Genomic DNA, 21,145 nt, shown 5'->3' with positions numbered 1-21,145 from the left:
AACAAAAAAAACCCAACAAGCAAACAAACAAAAAAAACACTTAAGGTGGAAGTAGTTGATATCAGGCACAAGACAAATAACCAGGGCAAATTTTAAACACCATTTGAAAATTAATGTGTATCTTCTCCCACTTTTAATTTTAAGCCATATAAGCAGAAAGAGGACAAAAGCTAGTTGTGGACATAGTTAATAGTGTACCTATGTTGAATGTACCAATAGTTCACTGTTCCACTGGCTATCTGTAATTGTGGTTTTCATCAGCACTATTTATTGGAGAGAACCAATCATCAGGAAGTGAGAGCAGGACAAAAGCTTTCTCTGATTCATAAATGCAAAGATACGCTTTTTAGGTTTGCTATGTTACAAATCATATCTTTTCCCCAAATTGAACAGAGTATTTGGAACCTATGTGTTTACTTGAATCAAAGGCAAACCACTGAACAAAACTGAGTTAGGTCTTGTCCAGAATGTTAGAATATTTTGCAGTTAATCTATTTTAAGCCACCTACAAGGCATCTGGCAAAAGGAATTGGAAAGCCTGGCTTTTAGAAAGCCCTTTCCCTATACCCAAATCTTAAACTGAAGGCATTATAAAGTAATGTTAAAATAATTTACAATTTTCATTCATATTTAGGGTTTTCCTTTTTCCTCTGTAGACTTTCCACTCCATTTGTTCTTAACTCTGTTTAAGGCGTGGCTCTTGTGAGAGAATCTTAACTGCTTATTTAAACCCCAGTTTTACATGGACAAAAACAGCAGTGCCTATTATATGCATCACTAATTGGGAAATATTTCCCCCATGTTTCACTGACTGCTTGGGAATGAGGTGGAGACCAGTCGGAGGTAAACTGTTATGACTCTAAAATGCCTGCTTCTGTCCCCAGAATCCTCCGAAGAAAGCTCAGAGTAACTGACTTACAACCTATTCTGGTTAGCAGATATTTGGTCATGTCCAAAATGTCCAAAAGACATTTGGTCCAAACCGAAAGGCTTTTGAAATTTGCTCCCGTCCAAAAAGTTCATGAGCATATTTGGTCCAAGACAAATGGTTTTGGAGAAGACCAAATATCAAGGACTTTTGGCATGGATCAAATATCTTATGGACATTTTGGACAGGACTAAATGTCCTACAAAGCCTAGACTCCTGAAGTAAAAACGTTAAAATCTTCTGTTCAGAATCCAGAATAGCTCGCTCAAAGATGGGACCTGGATGAGAGAGCCATAACATTCACCAGCCATTTCAGAAGGGCTGGTTGTTATGGAGAGGGGTCACATGATTCTGCAATTCCTCAAGATGCTTCATCATGGCCAAATATGCAGAAAAAGCATCCATCGATTAATTACTGAAATCAATCTATAGAATTGCATATTATATTTCTCTGAACAGTATGATAGTGTTGAAAAAAAAAAATCCTGAACTTGGAATGGGAAACCAGTTAGAAGATCTGACCCTTTGGGTTATGAGCTGTGAGACCTAGGAAAAGACATTTAACCCCTCTGAAGTGCTATTAATGAATTGTTATAAGCATCAAATTAAATATATGAAAATGTTTTTTAACCAGCAAAGTGCTATTAAAAATTTAAGATATTATTAGGTGCTATTACTGTGACTGAAGTACTAAATTAGTATTTATTAGCCTTGCTTTCTGAGGCTAAAGAAGGAATTTGTAGTAACTATTATTGCCCTCTCACTTCATGCCAGATACTCTTCAAAGTGCCTTAAGTGTATTTGTTATTTTGATCCTCCAAGAACACCTTTCATGTTTGATGGATGAGGAAACTGAAACACAAAGTTTGAGTAACTTTTCCAAGATCACTCAGAGAGAGAAGGGCAGACCCAGCATTCAAACTCAGAGTCTGGCTCTAGGACTCCCCTTTTCAGTCACTGTGTTACACTGCTTAAGGAGCTGTGAAGAACGTTGGAATGAAAAACAATGTGAATGCTACCTATGGAAAATTATTGGCAAAAAATTAAACTTTTTAGTTGTGTAAGCCCATTCATTATAGTAAACCTCTTTGTAGATATAAATGTCTCCTAGTGGTTCTGTTTCTTTGGAGAACCCAAGAAAGTGTATTGGTTTCCTTTAATCTACCAATACATTAAGATTCATATTAGCCAAACCCCTCAGCCGATGTACACTATTTCCAGCAAGAAGAAACAAAAAGCAATTGTCAAATGCCTTATTTGTGCACAGTTAAGGGAAAATACCCAATAAAAACAAATGCTAGGCCCCTGGCTCAAATCTTAAAACTGCCAAATGGAACCTAGATTCAGATTGCATATCTGTAGATTTAGAAAGTTCACTGGACAAAAGGTAGCTGCTGAATGAGCATTAATCTGTCCACGGATCAAGACACAAAGAGAACTGAAGCTCCAGTCTTGGAAATTCTTGTCAATTGTCTTTCCATATTTTATTTTGGCTTCTAGAATGAAAATATTCCTTGTTGTAGAAATATTCCTTGTTTTTTTCATTTGTTTTTTGTTTGTTTGTTTTTAGAGTCGGGAGGTAATTAGGTTTTTATTTATTTATCTTTTAATGAAAGTACTGGGGATTGAACCCAGGACCTTGTGCATGCTAGGCATGTACTCCACCACTGAGCTATACTCTCCTCAGGCTGATTTGTTTTTCAGATGCATTTAAATTAACCCGAGAGGTTCCTCAGAGTGAAGGGCTCAGGGACAGCTCTGTCCTCAAATGGCCAGTTCTGCCACTATGAAGGCTGTTTATAATAAAGACAGAACAATCGTGGCCTAAGCTGCCTAGCAGTTCCCATCGTCCAGTACCTAGTTCTTCCCTGCAGCCAGTAGACAAGGGCAATTATTATGAGATTATAGCAGTGATTTGGAACAAGAGCTGATAGGGAAGTTTTGTTTTTGGAAGCAGATAGCTTACTGGAATTCTATTCCAGTCATCAAGATATTGGATGGCTTCTTACCTCCTCTCCCAGGGACAGGCTGATCTAGTGTGATGTGTTCCTTACTAGTAGTCCTGGGGAGACATAGGTAAAAAGTCTAATTGACCTTTCATTTTCCTGAGCCTCACTTTATGCAGGTGGAAATGCTGTCTTGGTTACAGTGATTTTAATATGATTGTCATATTTTAAAATACTCTTAGGGAAAAAAATTGCCAAACTCAGAATGTACACTGTTTACTTTAGTCTCTTTAATTTGGCACAACATGGATATTGCATTGCCTGTTGTTACAGCAACACAAGATATGAGTAACATCCAAATGTCGGATAATAATTAATTGTTGGTGAGGATGTGGAAATTGGAACCCTTACACACTTAATATGCTCTTGGTGGGAAAATCTTCTGGTATAGCCACTTTGGAAAACAGCCTAGCAGTTCCTCGAAGTGTTAAAGGTAGTTACCGTATGATCCAGCAGTTCCATTTCTAGGTGTATACACAAGAGAAATGAAAACGTATGTTCACCGAACCTTGTACAGGAATGTTCATAGAAGTATTACTCATAATAGCCAAAAAATGAAAATAACCCAAATGTCTATCAGCTGATGAATGGATATCCCTAACATTGGATATTATTAAGCAATAAAAATGATTGAAGTACTGACATACACTACCACTTGGATGAACCTTGAAAACATGCTAAGTCAAAGAAGTCAGTTTCAAAAGGTCATATATTATGATTCCATTTATATGAAATACCTAGATGAGGCAAATTTATAGAGATGGGAAGCAGATTAACGGTTGGCTAGAGTCATGGAGAAAGGGGAGATAGTAGGGTGATGCCTAAGGGGGATGGGATTTTTTTTGTGTCAATGAAATGTTCTAAAATCGGATGTAATGATGGATGCACAACTCTGTAAATATACCAAAAGCCATTGGATTGTATACTTTAAATGGTTGAATTGTATGATAGGTGAATTATATCTCAATAAAGCTGATTATTTTAATCCAAATGTCAGTAAAGGGGAGGGTATAACTCAAGAGGTAGAGTGCCTGCTGAGTATGCACTAGGCCCTGGGTTCAATCGCCAGTACCTCCATTAAAAAAAACCCCAAAACTTATATTAAATAAGTAGCCCTGATGATATCCCCCCAAAAGTAAATAAATAAAATAAAAATAAATATAAAAAAAAGTCAGTAAAGATTCAAGCATACTCAAAGACTTATAAATGAAATCTCACTGATTATGCTTCAATGAAAATATATTAAAAAAATTTTTAATGAAATTTCAGAAAAAAATTAGGCTTACAATCCGGAGGAAAAAAAGTTTTATTAAAATTACTTAGAATCAGCTGTTCTAGCATATTAACTTGAACCTCAGAATATCTTCCAACACTACCATAATATAATTCTCTGTACCAGTCATATAGTTTCATTATCAATTACAAGTTATCTCGAGGTGTTCACCAGGAAGAAATACTATTTAAAGGTCTACATTCTATGGCTGTTTATTGTCATTCTCCCATGGATCCTCAGTGCCTATTCTCAAATGGCCAGTTTCCCCACATTCTTCATGGGTGTGATTCCCAGTGTTCAACAAAAATAGCCACATTCAAACACAACTTCCAAATGCCATGTAGGAAATTTTTCTTGTCATTCTGTGCTTCAATAGACATGTCAATGAACACCTCAGTACACTTACAACTTTACTAAAGTGAAAGGTATGACTATATGCTTCTTTTGCTAAAATGGGCAGCCAGAGGTAGCAGGGTGGGTTAACCTTGGACTGTAGAGGCCTTCAGAGGATGAGAACATAGGTTGGCCCTGTGTAGTTGATCTCGAGGAAATTTGCTCCAGGAGCTCAGGAGTTGAGACCCAGCTGGCCAGAAAGACTCGTGAACCACTTAGAGCAGAAGGTTGTATTGGTTTCCATTCCCATCACTCTAACTCCCAGGACCTGCATCAACAAACTACCCCAAACCTTCCTCCAATTCTGCAGCTTCATTCTGTCAGGACCAACCATATCAAAAGAGGCCTAACTTACCAGTCCAGATAGAAGCAATGAGCTGGTTGTCCTTAGAGCCAGAACAGAAAGAAAAGAGCTTCCTCCCCACCCACCTCCCGGAAGCAGGGGGTTGGTATGGGGACATGGTCAGGGTGTGCAGTACCAGCGTAAAAGGGAAGGTTGTCAAAATTTCCAAAATGTTGTGAGCTGATTAACAGCATGTTGGTAGTTTGAAATTGCCAGGGTAGGAAGTCAGCAGTGCATCCAATTGTTAAAAATTTACTGGCACATCATAGGATGACAGTGGAAGGACATCTGAAACTCTCCTCCAACAAGCTTTAACTTTTACCAAAGATAAATACAGCAAATGTCTACCTCTTGTGCCCACAGTCACTTTTCAGAGTGTAGCTGAAGTGACAGTATTTAGATTAGTATTTATTTTCCTTTAGCCAAATTTTCAAGCACAGCTTTGAAAATTATGTAATATTTTATATAAAAACACAAAAACAGTAAGCTGAACCATATGAAATTGATGTTTTTATAGAGCAAAACAATCAAATATCAGCAATTTCATGATTCAACCTAAATACACCCATCACCCAGTGTCAGAAACATTAAGAACATTACCCAGTTAAAACTCATGCATCCTCCTCTTCTGTCACACTCCCCTCCTTCCTTCGAGCCCTCAGAAGTGATTGATCTGAATTTATCTATCATTCTTGTGCGCATCTCTAAACTTTAAATGCATATGTCAGCAGGCTTAAACACAGTATGCATCTTCCTTGTTTACATAGAATATGTATTCTGCTACTTGAATTATTTGGTCAGTATTGTCCGAGACTCATCGATGTTGACATGCAGCTCTAGTTCATTCTGATTGATTTATTTTACCGTATACATAAATAATTTACTTAACTCTCTTCCCATTGGATATTTAGGTAGTTACAATTTTTTTTTACTATTATAAAGAATATTGTAACATCCTTGAATATATCCCTTTGGTTAAGTGTGCAATAAATTTTAATTTTGCATTCCCTGATTCTAGGGGTTTTAGGCATCTTTTTCCCCACTTTTTTTTTTTCACTTTCTTGTGTGAATTGCCTATCTGTTCTTTAGTCACTTTTCTATTGGATCAGATCTTACTAATTTAAAGAATTTTATAATCTTTTTGTATAATATATATTAAGTATTTAATATATTTTATTAAATATAGTTAATATTTATTATATATTTAAGTTACATAAAGTTATAGGTTAATAATTATTAACATTTAGTTTAGTAAGTATATTTAATATAAAATATAAGTATTTTATATTTTGGATATTAAATCCTTTATTGGTCATATGCTTTACAAGTATCTTTTCCCTGTCTCTGGACTGCTGGAACACTTTTACAATGGCTTATTGTGTATCTCAGCAGTTGGCAAACTACAGCCTGCAAGGCAAATCCAGCCCTCTACCTATTTTTGTGGATAAAGTTTTGCTGGAACACAGCCATGCCCACTCACCTAATTATTGCCTAAAACTGCTTTGAGCAGAGTTGAAGAGTTATGACAGAGACCACATGGCTCCACAAAGCCTAAAATGTTTACTACCTGGCCCTCTACAGAAGTCTGGTAACTCCAGGTTTATTCTGTAGGTGATTTACTTAACCATTCCTCTAGTTTTGGACAGAGTTGTTTTCCTTTTTAATTGAGAATATGATGAGCATTCTTACAACTAAACTTCTGTCATCTTTTCCCCCTTAAATTCAATTTTTTATTTATTTTTTGGGCAGTGGTAATTAGGTTTGTTTATTTATTTAATGGAGGTACTGGGGAACTGAACTCAGGACTTTGTGCATGCTAAGCATGTGCTTTACCACTGAGCTACCCACCTTCCCCCAACCTCTTAGATTTTCACATGGAATCCTACATCAAAGTACAGAAAAAAATTTCAGACTTTTGAGGTATCTTAAACTGCTTCAAGTTTTTCAGTTGACATTCCCATTAACCTACTCCAAATTGTCTTCTACTTTCATAGCAGTAAGCACTATAAAAAGATTACCTGATAAATTAAAAATGAAATCTGGCTGAGAACTGCATGAGTATCAAGATAATTTCCTTTGATTTAAAAATGTTTGGGATCTCGTAAAGTTCAGTTCCCCCACTCTTTTCTATTTCTTTTCTAGAAAAAGATGAATCTCCTACAGCCTCTTCATTCTTCAAGATGAACACGGAACCAATTTACCACTTAAAAATATAGGGTTGTTGGACAGAGTCTTGTGTCTAAATTCTAGCTCTGCTACTTAAAAACTGGGACTTTAGGCAATACCCCACCTTTCTGGGCGTAAGTTTTCTTTCTGAAGACAGAAAACACTATCTGCTACAGAGCTGTTCTGAGAGTTAAAAGAAATAATACATAAAAGAAGTAACACATAGAACTTGGCAGAGTAACTACTCAAATATTTGTCAAATGACAGGAGTATTAACTAATATTGTCCATAAAAAATCCTTTTGGCAATTGCGTTAAATCTATAATCAGAACAACCAGACAGAATAAGCATTAAATACATATTAGTTGGCATACTATCAATAAAGAAGTTATTTAAAAACTCACCAAGATAATTGCACTAAACCTACAATTTGGGAGAATTTCTATTTTTACACACTGGTCAGTCTTCCCATCCTGGAATATAGTGCTATTTTTTTTTTAATTTTATGGCTCAGGAATTTTCTAAAAAAGCTAGAACTGACATTTGCCACTGTTCCACAAGCACTCAAAGGGGAAAATTACAAAGTTCTAGAAAACATGGAAAATCCCCTTGCAGATTCACAAATGTGTATTATCCTTAAGACAAAGTGGTCATGGTAACTCGTGTGGCTCTACTTAAGAGCCATATTAATCACTGTAATTTCTGTAGCTCATCAAATCTAAGACATTAATTTTTAGATGTACTTGTTATTTTATGTACTGTTCAGTTTTGCTTGCTGATTTAAGTTTCACATAAAATCTAAATTTGTATCATTTAAAATACATCTCAGTATGAGACATATTAAAACACATTTTAAAAATCCATCTTAGACTAGGTGAAATGGTTAGAATTCAAGTAGTAGGATAAGATATCCTTCACTATAGTAACAAAACACATATAATACTTTGGCTAATCTTACTAAAATATTTTAAGTATGGTCATTAATCATTCTGTAGTTGGCAAGTCGCTTTCTTGTTAAAATTTACTTTTAACTCAAAAATCAATACTGACGGTGCTGCCATGGTCATGCATGGCCCATGCATACTTTAGAGCAGCAAAAAAGTCACCTGATGTGCAGGTGTGCTGCCTGCTGTTCTCAGCTGAGCGGGAACAAAAAGCGACTCTTGTTTCAGGTTGCATACTAGAAACAACTGTCCTTTTCATAGTCTATTTAGTGCCCCATTTTTGATATTTTTGTGCTTTTGGGTGGTGATTTTGTTGTTAAAAATGGCCCCCAAGCTTGGTCTACCTAGTGTATCTAAATACAAGGCTGTGATGTGCCATTTGGAGAAAATACGTGTTAGAAAAACTTTGGGCATACATTTAGTGCTGTTGGTTGTGAATTCAATTTAAATGACACTGTATTAAATAAGGTGTTTTTAAACAAAAAATACACATAAAACGAAGTTAGGTACTGATGAGTTGAAAATGCTGTGACCAGAGGCTTGTAGGAATCTAACTCTGTTTCTCCTGGGAGCAGTGGTTCACCTCACTAAGTCAGGGCTCACAGCAACTGTACAGAACCCAGCTGTGAGCGACAAGAACCTGCTGCATTTGATACCTGGAGCCTTTGCTGTTATTCTTTTGTAAACGGAATCTCATGATGATATACTAACCTTACCCAAAATACAGGAAATACATAAAACTTAAAATTTTACTTGAAGACTGGTTCAGACAAATGGAACACTACCATAGAAAACAGTAAATACTGCAAAATTTCTCTTCTTTCAAATGTATACCTCTTAGTTTGTGGATCCACAATATTTTTCACATTAAATAAAGATGACCAATATCAGACATAATTTTTTTGTTGCTGTTTTAATTGGAATGTCTCTGGAAAATGTCTGCTATTGGTTTAACATAGAAAATTCCTTTCACATGAAGAAAGTCCATTTTAGGTTTTCAGGAATCATCAGGAATCAGTGTTGTAGTATTAAATGTTATTCTGATACCTATAATAGAGGATCATGAGAATTTTGACTATTGAATGTATTAATACATTTTAAAATACTAAGCCATTCTTGCTTTAACCTTATAATAGATTAAAATATGATGTTGTCAAAAGTGGTTTTCTATTATTTCACTTAGTTTCCCATCTAAACTCGTAATTAATTTCTTTACCCCCTCCCCCAAATTTCACAAATAAAATCTTAGGCTCTAAAAGATATGAGTGTACAAAAGGCAGCAGCACTAAGATCCTATATAGTTTTGGGGAGGGGGGAGATTTGTTTATTCGCTATTTATGCTGTTTGTTCCCTTCAAACCTCTCCACCTCGATGCATCACTGGGTTCCCTTGCTTTCTGCTTTCGTTCATTTAACAGAAGCACCAACAGAGGGTAGAAAAGAATGAGATACACACACATATACATCACACACAAATGCTCTTGATCTCTCAATTTACATACTTCCCTACAAGGCCTAAACTTCCTTTTTAGATGATGATCTTCACAGAAAATTTCCTTCTTATTAAAAACAAAACCCCACATATGTGATTAAATGAAAATACAGATTTAGTTCACCGCAATCCTGTTAGGTTTTTCTTCCTTAGCATACAAATGAATGGTAGTAAGCTTTATGAGAAACCATACACTGAGAAGTGTTTTTCTCTAAATTTAACCAATTAAAGCAAAAGCAAAAAAAAAAAAAAAAAAAAAACCTTTATTGATGAGAAAGAATTCAGTTTTGCTGTCAAATAAAGTAGGCTTTCTTCCTTTTGTTCTTAAAAGATGCCTTGTAAAAGTATTTGATAAAGGAGCCAATGACAGGTACGTTCCACATTAACAGGTTTCAGCACTGCTCACAAAAGATAATCTAGTGAACATTATCTACAGTTTCAACTGAGAAGACTGTAAAACCATATTCTACTGAGAACTTATTAAAAATGAAACAAAACAAAATCATTAACAATGACAACAAAATCAATGAATCCTGAATTAGAAGATGACTCACCTTTCACCGAGTACCTGAGTCTCCATGGAACAAAACTCAGGAAAGGAGTCATAGGACTTTAGCTTCTGAAGTACCAAAAAGAACTTGTTTCACTTGCAGGAAGGTTCCACAGAATGGAGTCAAAGTAAAACGATAAAATGTGTACTCAGTGCATGTGAAATAAAAAGGTGTATATTCTACATATATTCATAGGGGAAATATTTTAGTTCAAAAAAAGTAAAAGCCTGATCTAAGAATAGAATTATTTTGGGACTGCCTAGAAATAATGCTTAGCTCTTACTGTGTTAACATCATGTATATATATGAACTATTAAAACTTAATTTGATAGTCAGTAGACAAACCTGTCCTACATTTATGTTTATTAAAAACTGACACACACAAACAAAACCTGTACAAAAAGTTCTCCAAGTCACAAATCATTTTGAAACAGAAATCTTGAGAGACATTATCGCCTAGGACCCCCTCTTCCTCTGCCCCGGCCACGTCCTCTTCCTCTTCCTCGACCTCGGCCTCTTCCTGCAACTGAGGGAAGAGAAAAATGGTAAGGTAAATTCTCTTCTGCACTGATGTTACCTGGTCACCACGAACAGCATCTATATAGTAAAGAAAACTAACTCAGCTTCTCTCAAATGTAATCTCAGTCACCCTTTCCAACCCATTATCATGCAGAACCAAGGACTGCTGGCCTACTAATACTTTATTATAATATTTGTTTAATTTTACTTATTGAGAATTTTATCACGTTTTAAAATATTTTTTCTTTGTATCATGCCTCAAATTCACAAAATGAAATACAAATGACTTGAACCTCACACGAGATGAAAGACATCATATCAATGTGTATCAGTGTATCAATACAAACACTATGTGCCAGGCTGTTACTGAACAGAATCCAAACAAGTTGATTTAAAGCTAATAAAGTTTAAAACATATTACATCAAATAACAACTTCATGACTTTTCAGGATCCTAAGTCATCTGATCTAATCATAACGCAACTCTTTAATCCATATAGCAATTTCCCTGTCACCTGGTTATCCTAACTCTACTTGAATATCACAGTGAAAGAAAACTCATCTCCCAAAAGAACTTTTCATTTTTAGACATCTATGAATATTTTTTTAAAAAATCCTGACATTTCTACCCATTGTTCCTAGTCCTACCATTCAAAGCAATAGAATAAGTTTCTCATAAAACAGTCCTCATCCAGAGCAGTAGACTGGCCAGTCCTCTTCCCCACTTTGCAAAATTAATGATTATTTCCCTGACAGGTAGGTAGAGAGAAAAGATAAAATTAACCTAAAGACATTGAAGCAGAAAGGCTTCAGATTTGAAAACACTTGCAAAGTGGATGGAAGCAAAAAGAAGAGCAGAAGGGAAGGAAGAGGGGGATTAAGTCAGTGTTTTTCAAGCTACGTGTGGCAACTTGAAATTTTTTTTAACTGAAAGAGAATGGAGGGAGGGTATAGCTCAGTGGTAGAACGCATGCTTAGCATACACAAGGTCCTGGATTCAATCCCCGATACCTCCTCTAAAAATAAATAAATAAACAAACCTAATTACCTCCCCCCTAGAACAAAACAAAACAAAAAGATAAAGAGAATAGGACAGGAAATTTAAGGGCATCTGCATGTATTAAGACTAAATAATTCTTCCTGAGACTTTCATTTCATTTATATGTATGAATGGGTCATGATGCAAAGTAGATTTCTTAGTGTGGGTGGAAGGCAAAAAAGTCTCAAAAATCATTGTGTTAAGTGACCACTTTAATACCAGTCCTTTTCTCCTGCCCTGCTCCTATAATGCTGGCTACCAGGCATATATCTCTCTTGGTAGGTGACTAGAATCTTTTTCTGAGAAAATCAGCTCCAGAAAAGACTTCCAGGTCCTGAAATTTTGGGTCTTCTCAGTGAAGAAGCCAACTCATTTTGAACCGTCCCACAGTAAGAACTACCAGCTAAGGAGTCCAGCCTCCCTTCCCAGAAGTTCTCTTTTCAGGGTCCTTCTTAAGCAATAGATGGTCAAAGCACAAGATACCAAATAAAGAGATCAAATAAAAAAAAGCCAGAAAAAAACAAACAATGCCAAGTACAGAACAAAAGACAATGACAGGAAAATAAGAGAAAAGACTCAGAATTCTTAAGAAATAATCTTAATCCAATTATTAAGAATTCCAGGGGGGAAAAAAAGCAAAACAGAAGAAATCTATCAGTTACACAAGTAAATTTCTTAGCTCTAAAAAGCAAGAATATTCATATTGAAAGGGTCCACCAAGTACCCAGAAAAACAAAATGGACTAAATGCCAAGTCATTAAGAAATTTCAGAATACCAGGAATAAAGAGTCAATCTCCAAACCTTCCAAAGTGTGCAGGGAGCAGGGGACCAGGCTATGCACAAAAGGATAGGGAGAAAGAACAGCATCAGTCTTTTTAATAGCAACATTAGGAACTATAAGAAACTATGCTCACGGCAGATATAGGCAATTAAAACAAATAAACCTGTGCTGTCTGCAAATGTTTATATTTTGAATAGTGGCTTAGGATATAACTATACCATACACAGAAGCATTTATAATCCTTCAAACTTACCAGCTTCCCTTTTCTTAGATTTCACCTTCGGTTCAACATCCACAAGCAGTGTATCCAGAGGTAAGCTGTCTGGCAGAATAAAATATCGAATGTTATTTCCTCGAATACTTAGTGTTTCCAGCTGTACAGGTTCTCTGTTCTTCAGGGTCATTTTCACAGCTTTAAGATGTGTATTCATGCTGACATCTACACCTAGAGGGAAAAAAGAAGGCAATTATGAGAATAAGGAAGGCAACCAATTAATCTATCAAGCCACAGTTAGTACCACATTGTAGAAGAGTTCTGTCTATTCTGCTACAGTGCAAGTTTCTATGACATAATTTAGCATAATTAGTACAACTTAGTACAACTGGTAATGATGTCAGTATAAATCAGAAGTCTTTCCTTCATTAGATTTTCCCTAGCATGTTGTTTTGCAGAGTTAGGTGAGCTCATAGCAAGCCATGGAGGAACCCCGCCTGGTACACATGCCTTATTCTTACTGTTCCCATGTGTCCGCCTCCTATCTCAGGGTGGGCAGTGCTTACTGCGTGGCTCTCCCACTGTCTCCGTAACTACTTACACCCCATTCCCCCAAGCTTTCTTCATCTTTGTTTAAAAACTAAAGTCCTATATATATTGCGGTATTTGTCCTTATTAGGAATTTGATATATCTTATAAACTATGCTTAAAAAAAAAGAATGTTACTGTTTTTGTTAATACTTTGATTACCAAGTTGCACAGGTTTTGAGTGGTCTGCCTCAGACTATATTTCCAATTAAGCCACTATTTTTAGTATGAGATTTTACAAAATAAAAGCAAGGTTTTCTTGGATGAATATATGGCACTATAGTAGGAATACCTGATTACTGGAGCCTTTACCAGCATGTCTCAACAAATGGGATAACTAAAGATCTATTTTATTTCTGTCCGTAGAAAGTTAAGGCCAGAAAACATGAATTCTCTCAACTTTCCACCTCAGATTTACTGATCTTATTACTAATTCTCTATCCTCTTCTTTCCCAAAATTAATACATTCAATCTCACTGGGGAACCTGATACACAAGGAAGAGGGAAAAATAAGATTCATGAGCTCCTTCTATGATCCAGGAACTGTTTAATCCTCGATGTACCTAAGGTAGACAGTATGATTATCCCTATTGTGAGGACTAACACATATATTCATATAGGATATAAGAAACTTGTAACAGTGGTTATAGGGAGTGGCGGTGAAGGGAGATTGAATTCTTACTAGATTTCACTCTCCCGATTTACTGATATTTTCCTCCTGGGACATCATTTAAGTGCCTACTGTATGTGAGGCAAATCTTGCATTACATTATTTTTCTGTCTTCCATCAGTAGATTGAGCTCCTAAAAAGCAGGAAGAACGCTCTGCTTCCTCCACAACATGTAACACAGGCCTCAGAATACAGCAGACTAAATCACTGTTTAAATCATGAAATTTTAACAGGACAGCAATTACATTTCCTCAGATATGATTAGACTGTATCAAAACCACCAGTTCAATACTGTATATTTCTCTTGTTCACTCTGATGCTGGATCTACACGTTAAACAATTATTCATAAAATTACAGTTTAAATATTCAGAGAGTAGAATGGAACTATATGCTAGGACAGCATTTTCTTTCATCAATTCTTTTGAAAAATTTACACCTACTATGAGTGAAAAATCACAATGGCTTTAAGTATAAAACAGCTTATCATACATAGAGTATCATCAAAGCAAAGAATTAGACACATAAGAAAAAAGACAAAGAATATACTCCAAAAAGTTATGCTAACAGTGATTGTCTTAAGTAAAATCATGGGTCCTCACCACCCTCTCCCCATTTCTCCCATATTTTTTACCCAAGATAATCAGACATGGAAACCCCATCCTCTATCTTCGAGGACTTTATAATCTAACAGGAAAGACAACATTCTAATAAAAGTAATATGTATTTTGGAAGATGCAACATTCCAGGGGACAGAGATAGGCAAAAGCAGAAAAGGCATAAAAGCAGGGAAACAGTGCACACATTTAAGGTGGGGAATCCAGTTTGGTCTTAGCACAGGAACTTAAGGTGAGGCTTAAGTAAGGTCAGCAAAATAATCCAGATAAAAGGAAGGTGATTTGTACTATATAATGTTCATTAACCAAACAAAGAGTTCTGGCCTCCAGGTGAAAGAGGAAGAAAAAAGGTGTTAATGTAGTCCAACCTCCATACCTGTGATTGTTCCATGGACTTGTGTTCCATTCTTTAACTCAATGGTTACAGTTTCGTGACTCAATTTCATCAAAAATCTGTAGACAGTAGGAATAAAATGATAAACGTTCAACACTTTAAAAACATGTTTATTAAGTCAAAGGATGAAATTTCTAGATGTTGATAATCAGCTACAGATGCCATCTACATCAATTCCTATTAATAATCTGCATAACAATTTCGGCTTTCCCTGAATGATACCCTTAACATTAATGAAGGAGCATAACAGAAACTGTCATTTAGACATTTCTGATTCTCTAAGCCATTATATACTTAACCTCTGAGCCATCTAGGTCTTCATATAGACCCTGAAGTCATTATAAGCCACAAAATCGAAATCAAGAAATTACATGGATAAAGGTGGTCAAAAACTACAAACTTCCAATTATAAGATATGTAAATACTGGGGATGCAATATACAACACGATGGCTATAATTAACACTGCTGTATGGTATGCTTTGAAAACTGCTAAGAGACTAGATCCTAAAAGTTTTCATCATGAGGGAAAAAAATCCATTTTTTTTTCTTTTGTATAAGTACGAGATGATGGATGTTAACATAGTGTGGTAATCATTTCACAGTGTAGGTAAGTCAATTCATTGTGCTGTATACCTTAAACTTACACAGTGCCATATGTCAACTGCATCTCAACAACAACAATGAAAAAAACAAAATAAGGCTAAATTATAATTGGTAAAAGATTATACACTTATTGTATGTGTATAAATAAGATAAAAGTCTCCTTTTCTAACTCCCTCCATGTATGTGGGGATATTCTTCTAGACCATTTTATTCAATTATAAGCATTTACTTAAGATTTACTTTTACATAAATCAGGCCATACTTTAATGGCTTCTATAACTTTTAGTTCTCATTTAGCAGTTTATATTAGCAATAGTTATGCAAACCCTCACCAAGTGCACTTATGCAAATCTTCACCAACACTGTCACCAATCTTTTTTTGGTCGATTTGATAGGGGAAAAAAGGCAATTTACTTTTCCCTATTACTTGTCGACTGTCTCTTCCTGATATGGGAAATCTGTATTTCTTCTATTAATCTGTGCAATGTGAGGTAGGAGCCTGCCTTTTTGATCTTCCTTAATTGGATAGCCAGGTGCCTCAATAACTGAATACTTGTCCATTCCCCACTTCGGATCCAGTCTTCTGCTCTCCTACTTTTTATTATGAAACATTACAGATGAAGTTGAAGGGTTCACAGTTGTTAAAATGTTACCATTTGTGTTTCCCCTGCCCCAACACACAACTTACACTTTCACCATATTATCTGCAAGCAAACTGCAGGCACCTCAGCATGCATTTTCCAATGAAGGCATTCTCCTATATAACCTTAATACATCACACTCATATCTAGGAAAATGAACAATAATCCTACAATATGACCTAATATGCAGTTCACATTCAAAATTTCTGGTCTATAGTAGGTACTTTGTACACCCTATCATAGCATCTATGACTCCAAACAGGATCACCTATTTCCCACTCCACCTCCTCCACTAGACTATTGTTGAGCGTAAGGATCATGAGCTTTATATCTAATCCTGGCTTGTAACAGGCACTAAATAAGAGTTGGCTGACATGTTTCAATCATTAAAGGGAAGCCAGCCTTAAAACAGAACTTTTTAATTGGTATAGACAGCCATCAGAAAAAGGAGAAATTACTTGGTCTAGGATAAATCCTAAACTTGTACTCATAACAAAGAAATAAACAAAAATACAAAAAACAAACAAATAAACAAGAAAGAACCATGTGTTGAATCCCTTTCTTGTCCATATTTGCTGTCAAGGAAAAAAGTCTCTTTAATGAATTGGTAATGCTTATTTCACCAGACAAGAATTCTTTAACTTAGCTGCAAATTTAATAACCATGTATAACTATATTAGCTTAGAATTTTTAACTAATAGTTTCTTGCCATTATCAATTTTTAAAAATTTTACTTTAATTGTCCCATTCAGCAATAACTTTTACTTTTTATAAAACTTTTCAAATCATGTTTAGAAATAGGCAGGATTCAAGTAAAAATAAAATACTTTAGTGATCAAGCAGTCTATCATATAGAAATTAAAGGAAAACCAGAAAGTAAGCAAAAAGGCCTCTGAAACAATCAAAATACACTTCATCAAGTCCAAGGATTTTTTTTTTTATAAACAATATTTACTGGTAGAGCAGATGCTTAGCATGCACAAAGTCCTGGGTTCAATTCCCAGTACCTCTGTTTAATTTCACTGAGAACTACTGAAGGGTTTTCATCAATGGAGCAGAATGCCATGGTCATATTCACCTCGGAAGACAAATTAGGTGGCTAGAGCAGTATATAGTTACAGTAATCAATACATAGGAACAACAAACAGATCAATGAAATAAAATACAGTCCAGAAACAGACCCACATTTACGTAGTCAATTTTCTACTATGGTCCAATGGGACTGCCAGGGCAAAGGAAAGCCTTTTCAATAAATGATGAAATTCATAATAATGGGGATTTATATTCCACAATAATATGGAATAACTAGAAATCCATATAGATAAGTGAACCTGGACCTCTACCTCACATCGCTTATCCAGAAAGATCACAGACCTAAATATAAAAGTTTAAAATATGAAGTTTTTAAATGAAAACATAGAATAACTTTACATGGCTCAAGAGTAAGAAAGTTTTTTTTGACAGTACATAGAGAGCAATAATCACAAAAGAAAAAGCTGGTCAATTAAGACTGCTTCAAAATAAACTGCTCACCAAAAGACATTGTTAAGGAAATGAATAAGCAAACCACAAACTGGGAGAAACTATATCAGACCAAGGATTAGTATGCGGGCTATATAAAAGGTTCCTACAACTCAGTAATAAAAAGAAACAAAGATCAAAAGGAAACACGTCACAAATATATACTAATGGCCACCATACAAGTGAAAACGTGCTCAAAATCATTAATCATTAGGAGAATGCAAATTAAAGACATAACAATACACCACTTCACGAACACTAAAATGGCTAAAATTTAACTAACAACAAATGCTGGAGAGAGTGGGGAGCAACTGGAATTCTAACATACTGTTGGTAGGAGTGGAAAATGGCACAACCATTTCGGAAAACAGTCTGGGCACTTTTCTTATGAAACTAAATATATACCTATGCTATGATCTGGCAACTCCAATCCTAAGTATTTACCCCCACCACACACACACCAAAAGTCAAAAAAGACTTGCACAAAAATGAATGTACGAAGCAGTCTTAAAACGTGTAACTTTAAAACGTAAAGTGTACTGCTATTCATCAATAAAAAGAAACAAAATTACCGATACAAACCACAATGTGGATGAATCTCAAAAATATGCTGAGGAAAAGAAATTTTACACAAAAAGGATGCATACTCTTAAGATTCCAAATGTATGAAATCCAGTGCAAGTAAAACTAAGCTATGGTGGAAGAAATCAGTTCTCTTTGGGGGTATGGGACGACAGACCGACTGGGAAGGGCTTGAGGAAACTTTCTGAGGTTTTGGTAAAGTTCGATACCCAAACCACTAAATAAGTCTTCTGTAGGCTCAACTAACCGACCAAGTTAAACACAGGAAGAAATAAAACAAAAACGTATCGATTATCTGTATAATCAGACAAAAAATACGGAAAAGTGATTCTGCCCCAAGTTGGGAGATTTTTCCTAAATCGAAGGCCTATTTTAAAGGGGGGTGTGTAGGCTGAATAACCTTAAGTCTAGGGAGTAACAACAAAGGAAAAACAAAAACCACCACTAAAACAACTTACGGAGTCAGAAGTCCACCCCTGATTTAAAACATTTTGTAATTGTGTTTCGTTATTTCCAGATACAGCTTATTTCCCACTACAGCGTCTAAATCTTTTAAGTGCGATGGTAGTTTCATCAAGGGGAAAAAAAGTATTAATCTAAACTATTTACGCATGGATACAGATTTTCTTTATGTCTCCCACGTTCTCAGGAATCGTAGGCCTAGTTATATTTGCCGGCTCCTGAGTCAGAAAAGTAACCCAGACTAGAGCACAAGTTCTACTCGAAATGAAAGTCGGCAAGTAACCGAAAGTAAGAGCTGTAAGCCTGGCGCCGCACCTTTAAGGCCTCTAAGACACTAGGTGGGAAGACACGGCCTGGCCCTTACTTCCACCTCTTGAAAGACAGGTGGGATTCCCCAGAGGAACCCAGTCTGAAGCCCCGGCCCCAGAGCCCGCGGCGGCGCCGCCAAGATGGGGCGGGAGCGGAGGGCGCCAGAGGCCGTTAGGAGGCCGCGCGCGCACGCGGTTTTCGCGCCTCTTGAATCTGGGGCAGCCCAGCCTCTCGCTCCCGGCCCAGACCGTCTCTACCCCGCCTGGTCACCTCCTCACCTCACGAGCTTCATCCTCGCGGCGCCGGCACCCCTTCGGCCCAATAACGCACAAACCCCTACAACCGTGGGCCGACCGGCTGGCAGTATGAATGGCCGGAAACGCTTTTTCCTGGCGCTCCGACGTAAAGAGCGCGCGGGGCGCTGAAGACGCACGGCGGAAACGTCGAGGCCGCGCTTGGCACACTCGCTTCCGGCTTCGAGGAGCGCCACTGCGTCCACTGGCGGCTGGAGGTGTGCCTTGCAACTGTTGAGGGCTTTTAGGGCTAGTTTAGGAGGGAAGTTCCTTTTAACAGGGAGGTTTGAGATGAAATCCCATTAGCGGGCATGGCAGGTTCGGTGTATTTTATGCAGCAAACATACCCATGAATGAAGGGAACTTCTGGGAGAAGCCCAGAGAACCAGGCTAATTCTGTCCCAACACCAGGAATCTTAGCATTACTTAATGTACCTGAAGAAAATCATACAATTTAACTGATTATTTTTACTTTAAATTCTGGTCATAAACCTCAAAACGGTACCCTACACTGCACAGAGATGGTGTTATGTTTCTTTAATAAGCTCACAAACTCTTTCGTACTTTCTTCCCTCCCTCTAAAACCTTTCACAGTCCCTCCCCCAAATCACTAATGTTTCCCACTTTGAGAAAACAGAAGCCATCCATCTGTTCCTCTATCTGTGACAAGGGTAGATGTATTGTTGCTCCTTTTGAAGGTAAATTCCTCTTCCTCATAGTGTGGATCCCATCTCTCATTTTCTCAAGAATTGCACTTTTTCAGTTAACCTCTTCAACTTGAATCATCAGTTCCTCCCTCTCTACTTGCTTTTTCAATCAGCATACAAATTTATCTTGATAAATTTGGTTGATAAAGTTGCTACAATTCATCAAGCTCACTCTCCTCTCCAGATTTTTGTACTTTCAGTACTTCAATCTGGCTAACACCTACTCATTCCCTCTCAGGTATGTGGGGCTAGAATGATTAGTCAATGTGTTAGTGTGGGTCTCCTGGAAGATGGCAAAATGAAATGTCATTGTTAGTTGATTGATACCAAGTTGTTGTAATTTTTGTTTTTACTTTCTAGCTTGCTTTTTTTTTAAATAATGATTTTTACTCTCTCATAGTATAAAACTGTCAAGAGTCCTGAAAGAGGGGGTAAGGGTAGAGCTCAATTGGTAGAGCACATGCTTGGCATACACAAGGTCCTGGGTTCAATCCCCAGTACCTCCTCCAAAAATAAATAAACCTAATTACCTCTTCCCCGTCCAATTAAAAAAAAAAAAAAGAGTCCTGGAAGAAAGTCAGCAAGAGTGGAGCAACACGGAAAAAACCTTTGTTTGCTGCTAGCAGGAGGGTCAGTCTGAAAGTGAGACTACTCTGTCTCCTGCGAGTTAGCAGAGGTTTTATAAATTACAGGCTTTTAGACTAGTTATAAGAAAGAAAAGGAACAAGGAAATGAGAATGCAATGTGTGGGGCAATGCAACTATTCCATTATTAGTTTTCAGACGTATATGTCCTAAAAATAAGCAAGTGCAAAAAAGTACATGCTGCAATTTGGAGTCAGCAAGGAAAACAATTTAAACAAATTCAGGAAACTGCATTCACAATTTTGAGTTTAGCAAGAGAATTTACAAGTAGGGGGCGCATAGTTCTTTGTGTAGGGTTCCGAAAAAGTTCAAAATTTACAGAACCATAATGTTGAGCACCAAGATGCATGATCTAGGCCACAGCATTTGTTTTTAGCATGTGCACATGGTGAAAAATGAATCAATCACAGCTCTCCTCGGCATTTGCAGGTGCTCTCAGGAATGGAGGCCTTTCCTTTTACTAGGAT

The 21,145-nt window shown here is 36.6% G+C and overlaps 1 protein-coding gene across 1 annotated transcript; it reads right to left on the bottom strand.

Moving 5' to 3' along the window:
• Positions 1 to 9,788: 9,788 nt before the first annotated feature.
• On the bottom strand, positions 9,789 to 19,470 carry SNRPD1 (small nuclear ribonucleoprotein D1 polypeptide). Its single transcript, XM_010958053.3, has 4 exons — positions 19,313 to 19,470; positions 14,898 to 14,974; positions 12,688 to 12,879; positions 9,789 to 10,621 (listed from the first exon to the last, which is right to left on the bottom strand). Exons 1-4 carry the CDS (start codon positions 19,324 to 19,326, stop codon positions 10,545 to 10,547), a joined length of 360 nt encoding a protein of 119 aa, XP_010956355.1. The 5' UTR covers positions 19,327 to 19,470; the 3' UTR covers positions 9,789 to 10,544.
• Between the last annotated feature and the right edge of the window lie 1,675 nt (positions 19,471 to 21,145).

Source organism: Camelus bactrianus, chromosome 24, assembly GCF_048773025.1.
Source record: "Camelus bactrianus isolate YW-2024 breed Bactrian camel chromosome 24, ASM4877302v1, whole genome shotgun sequence".
In the NCBI taxonomy this organism is placed as follows: Eukaryota; Metazoa; Chordata; class Mammalia; order Artiodactyla; family Camelidae; genus Camelus; species Camelus bactrianus.
The sequence above is the reverse complement of the archived record's forward strand: the minus strand, read 5'-3'. Positions and strand labels throughout refer to the sequence as shown.

Bases quoted from the DNA above. Each gene is read 5' to 3' on its own strand.
- SNRPD1 (XM_010958053.3), bottom strand. The intron at 12,880-14,897 runs GTATGGAGGTTG...TTTTCCCTCTAG, and splicing joins AGTCCATGGAACAATCACAG to GTGTAGATGTCAGCATGAAT. The intron at 10,622-12,687 runs GTAAGTTTGAAG...CTCTTCCCTCAG, and splicing joins ATCTAAGAAAAGGGAAGCTG to TTGCAGGAAGAGGCCGAGGT.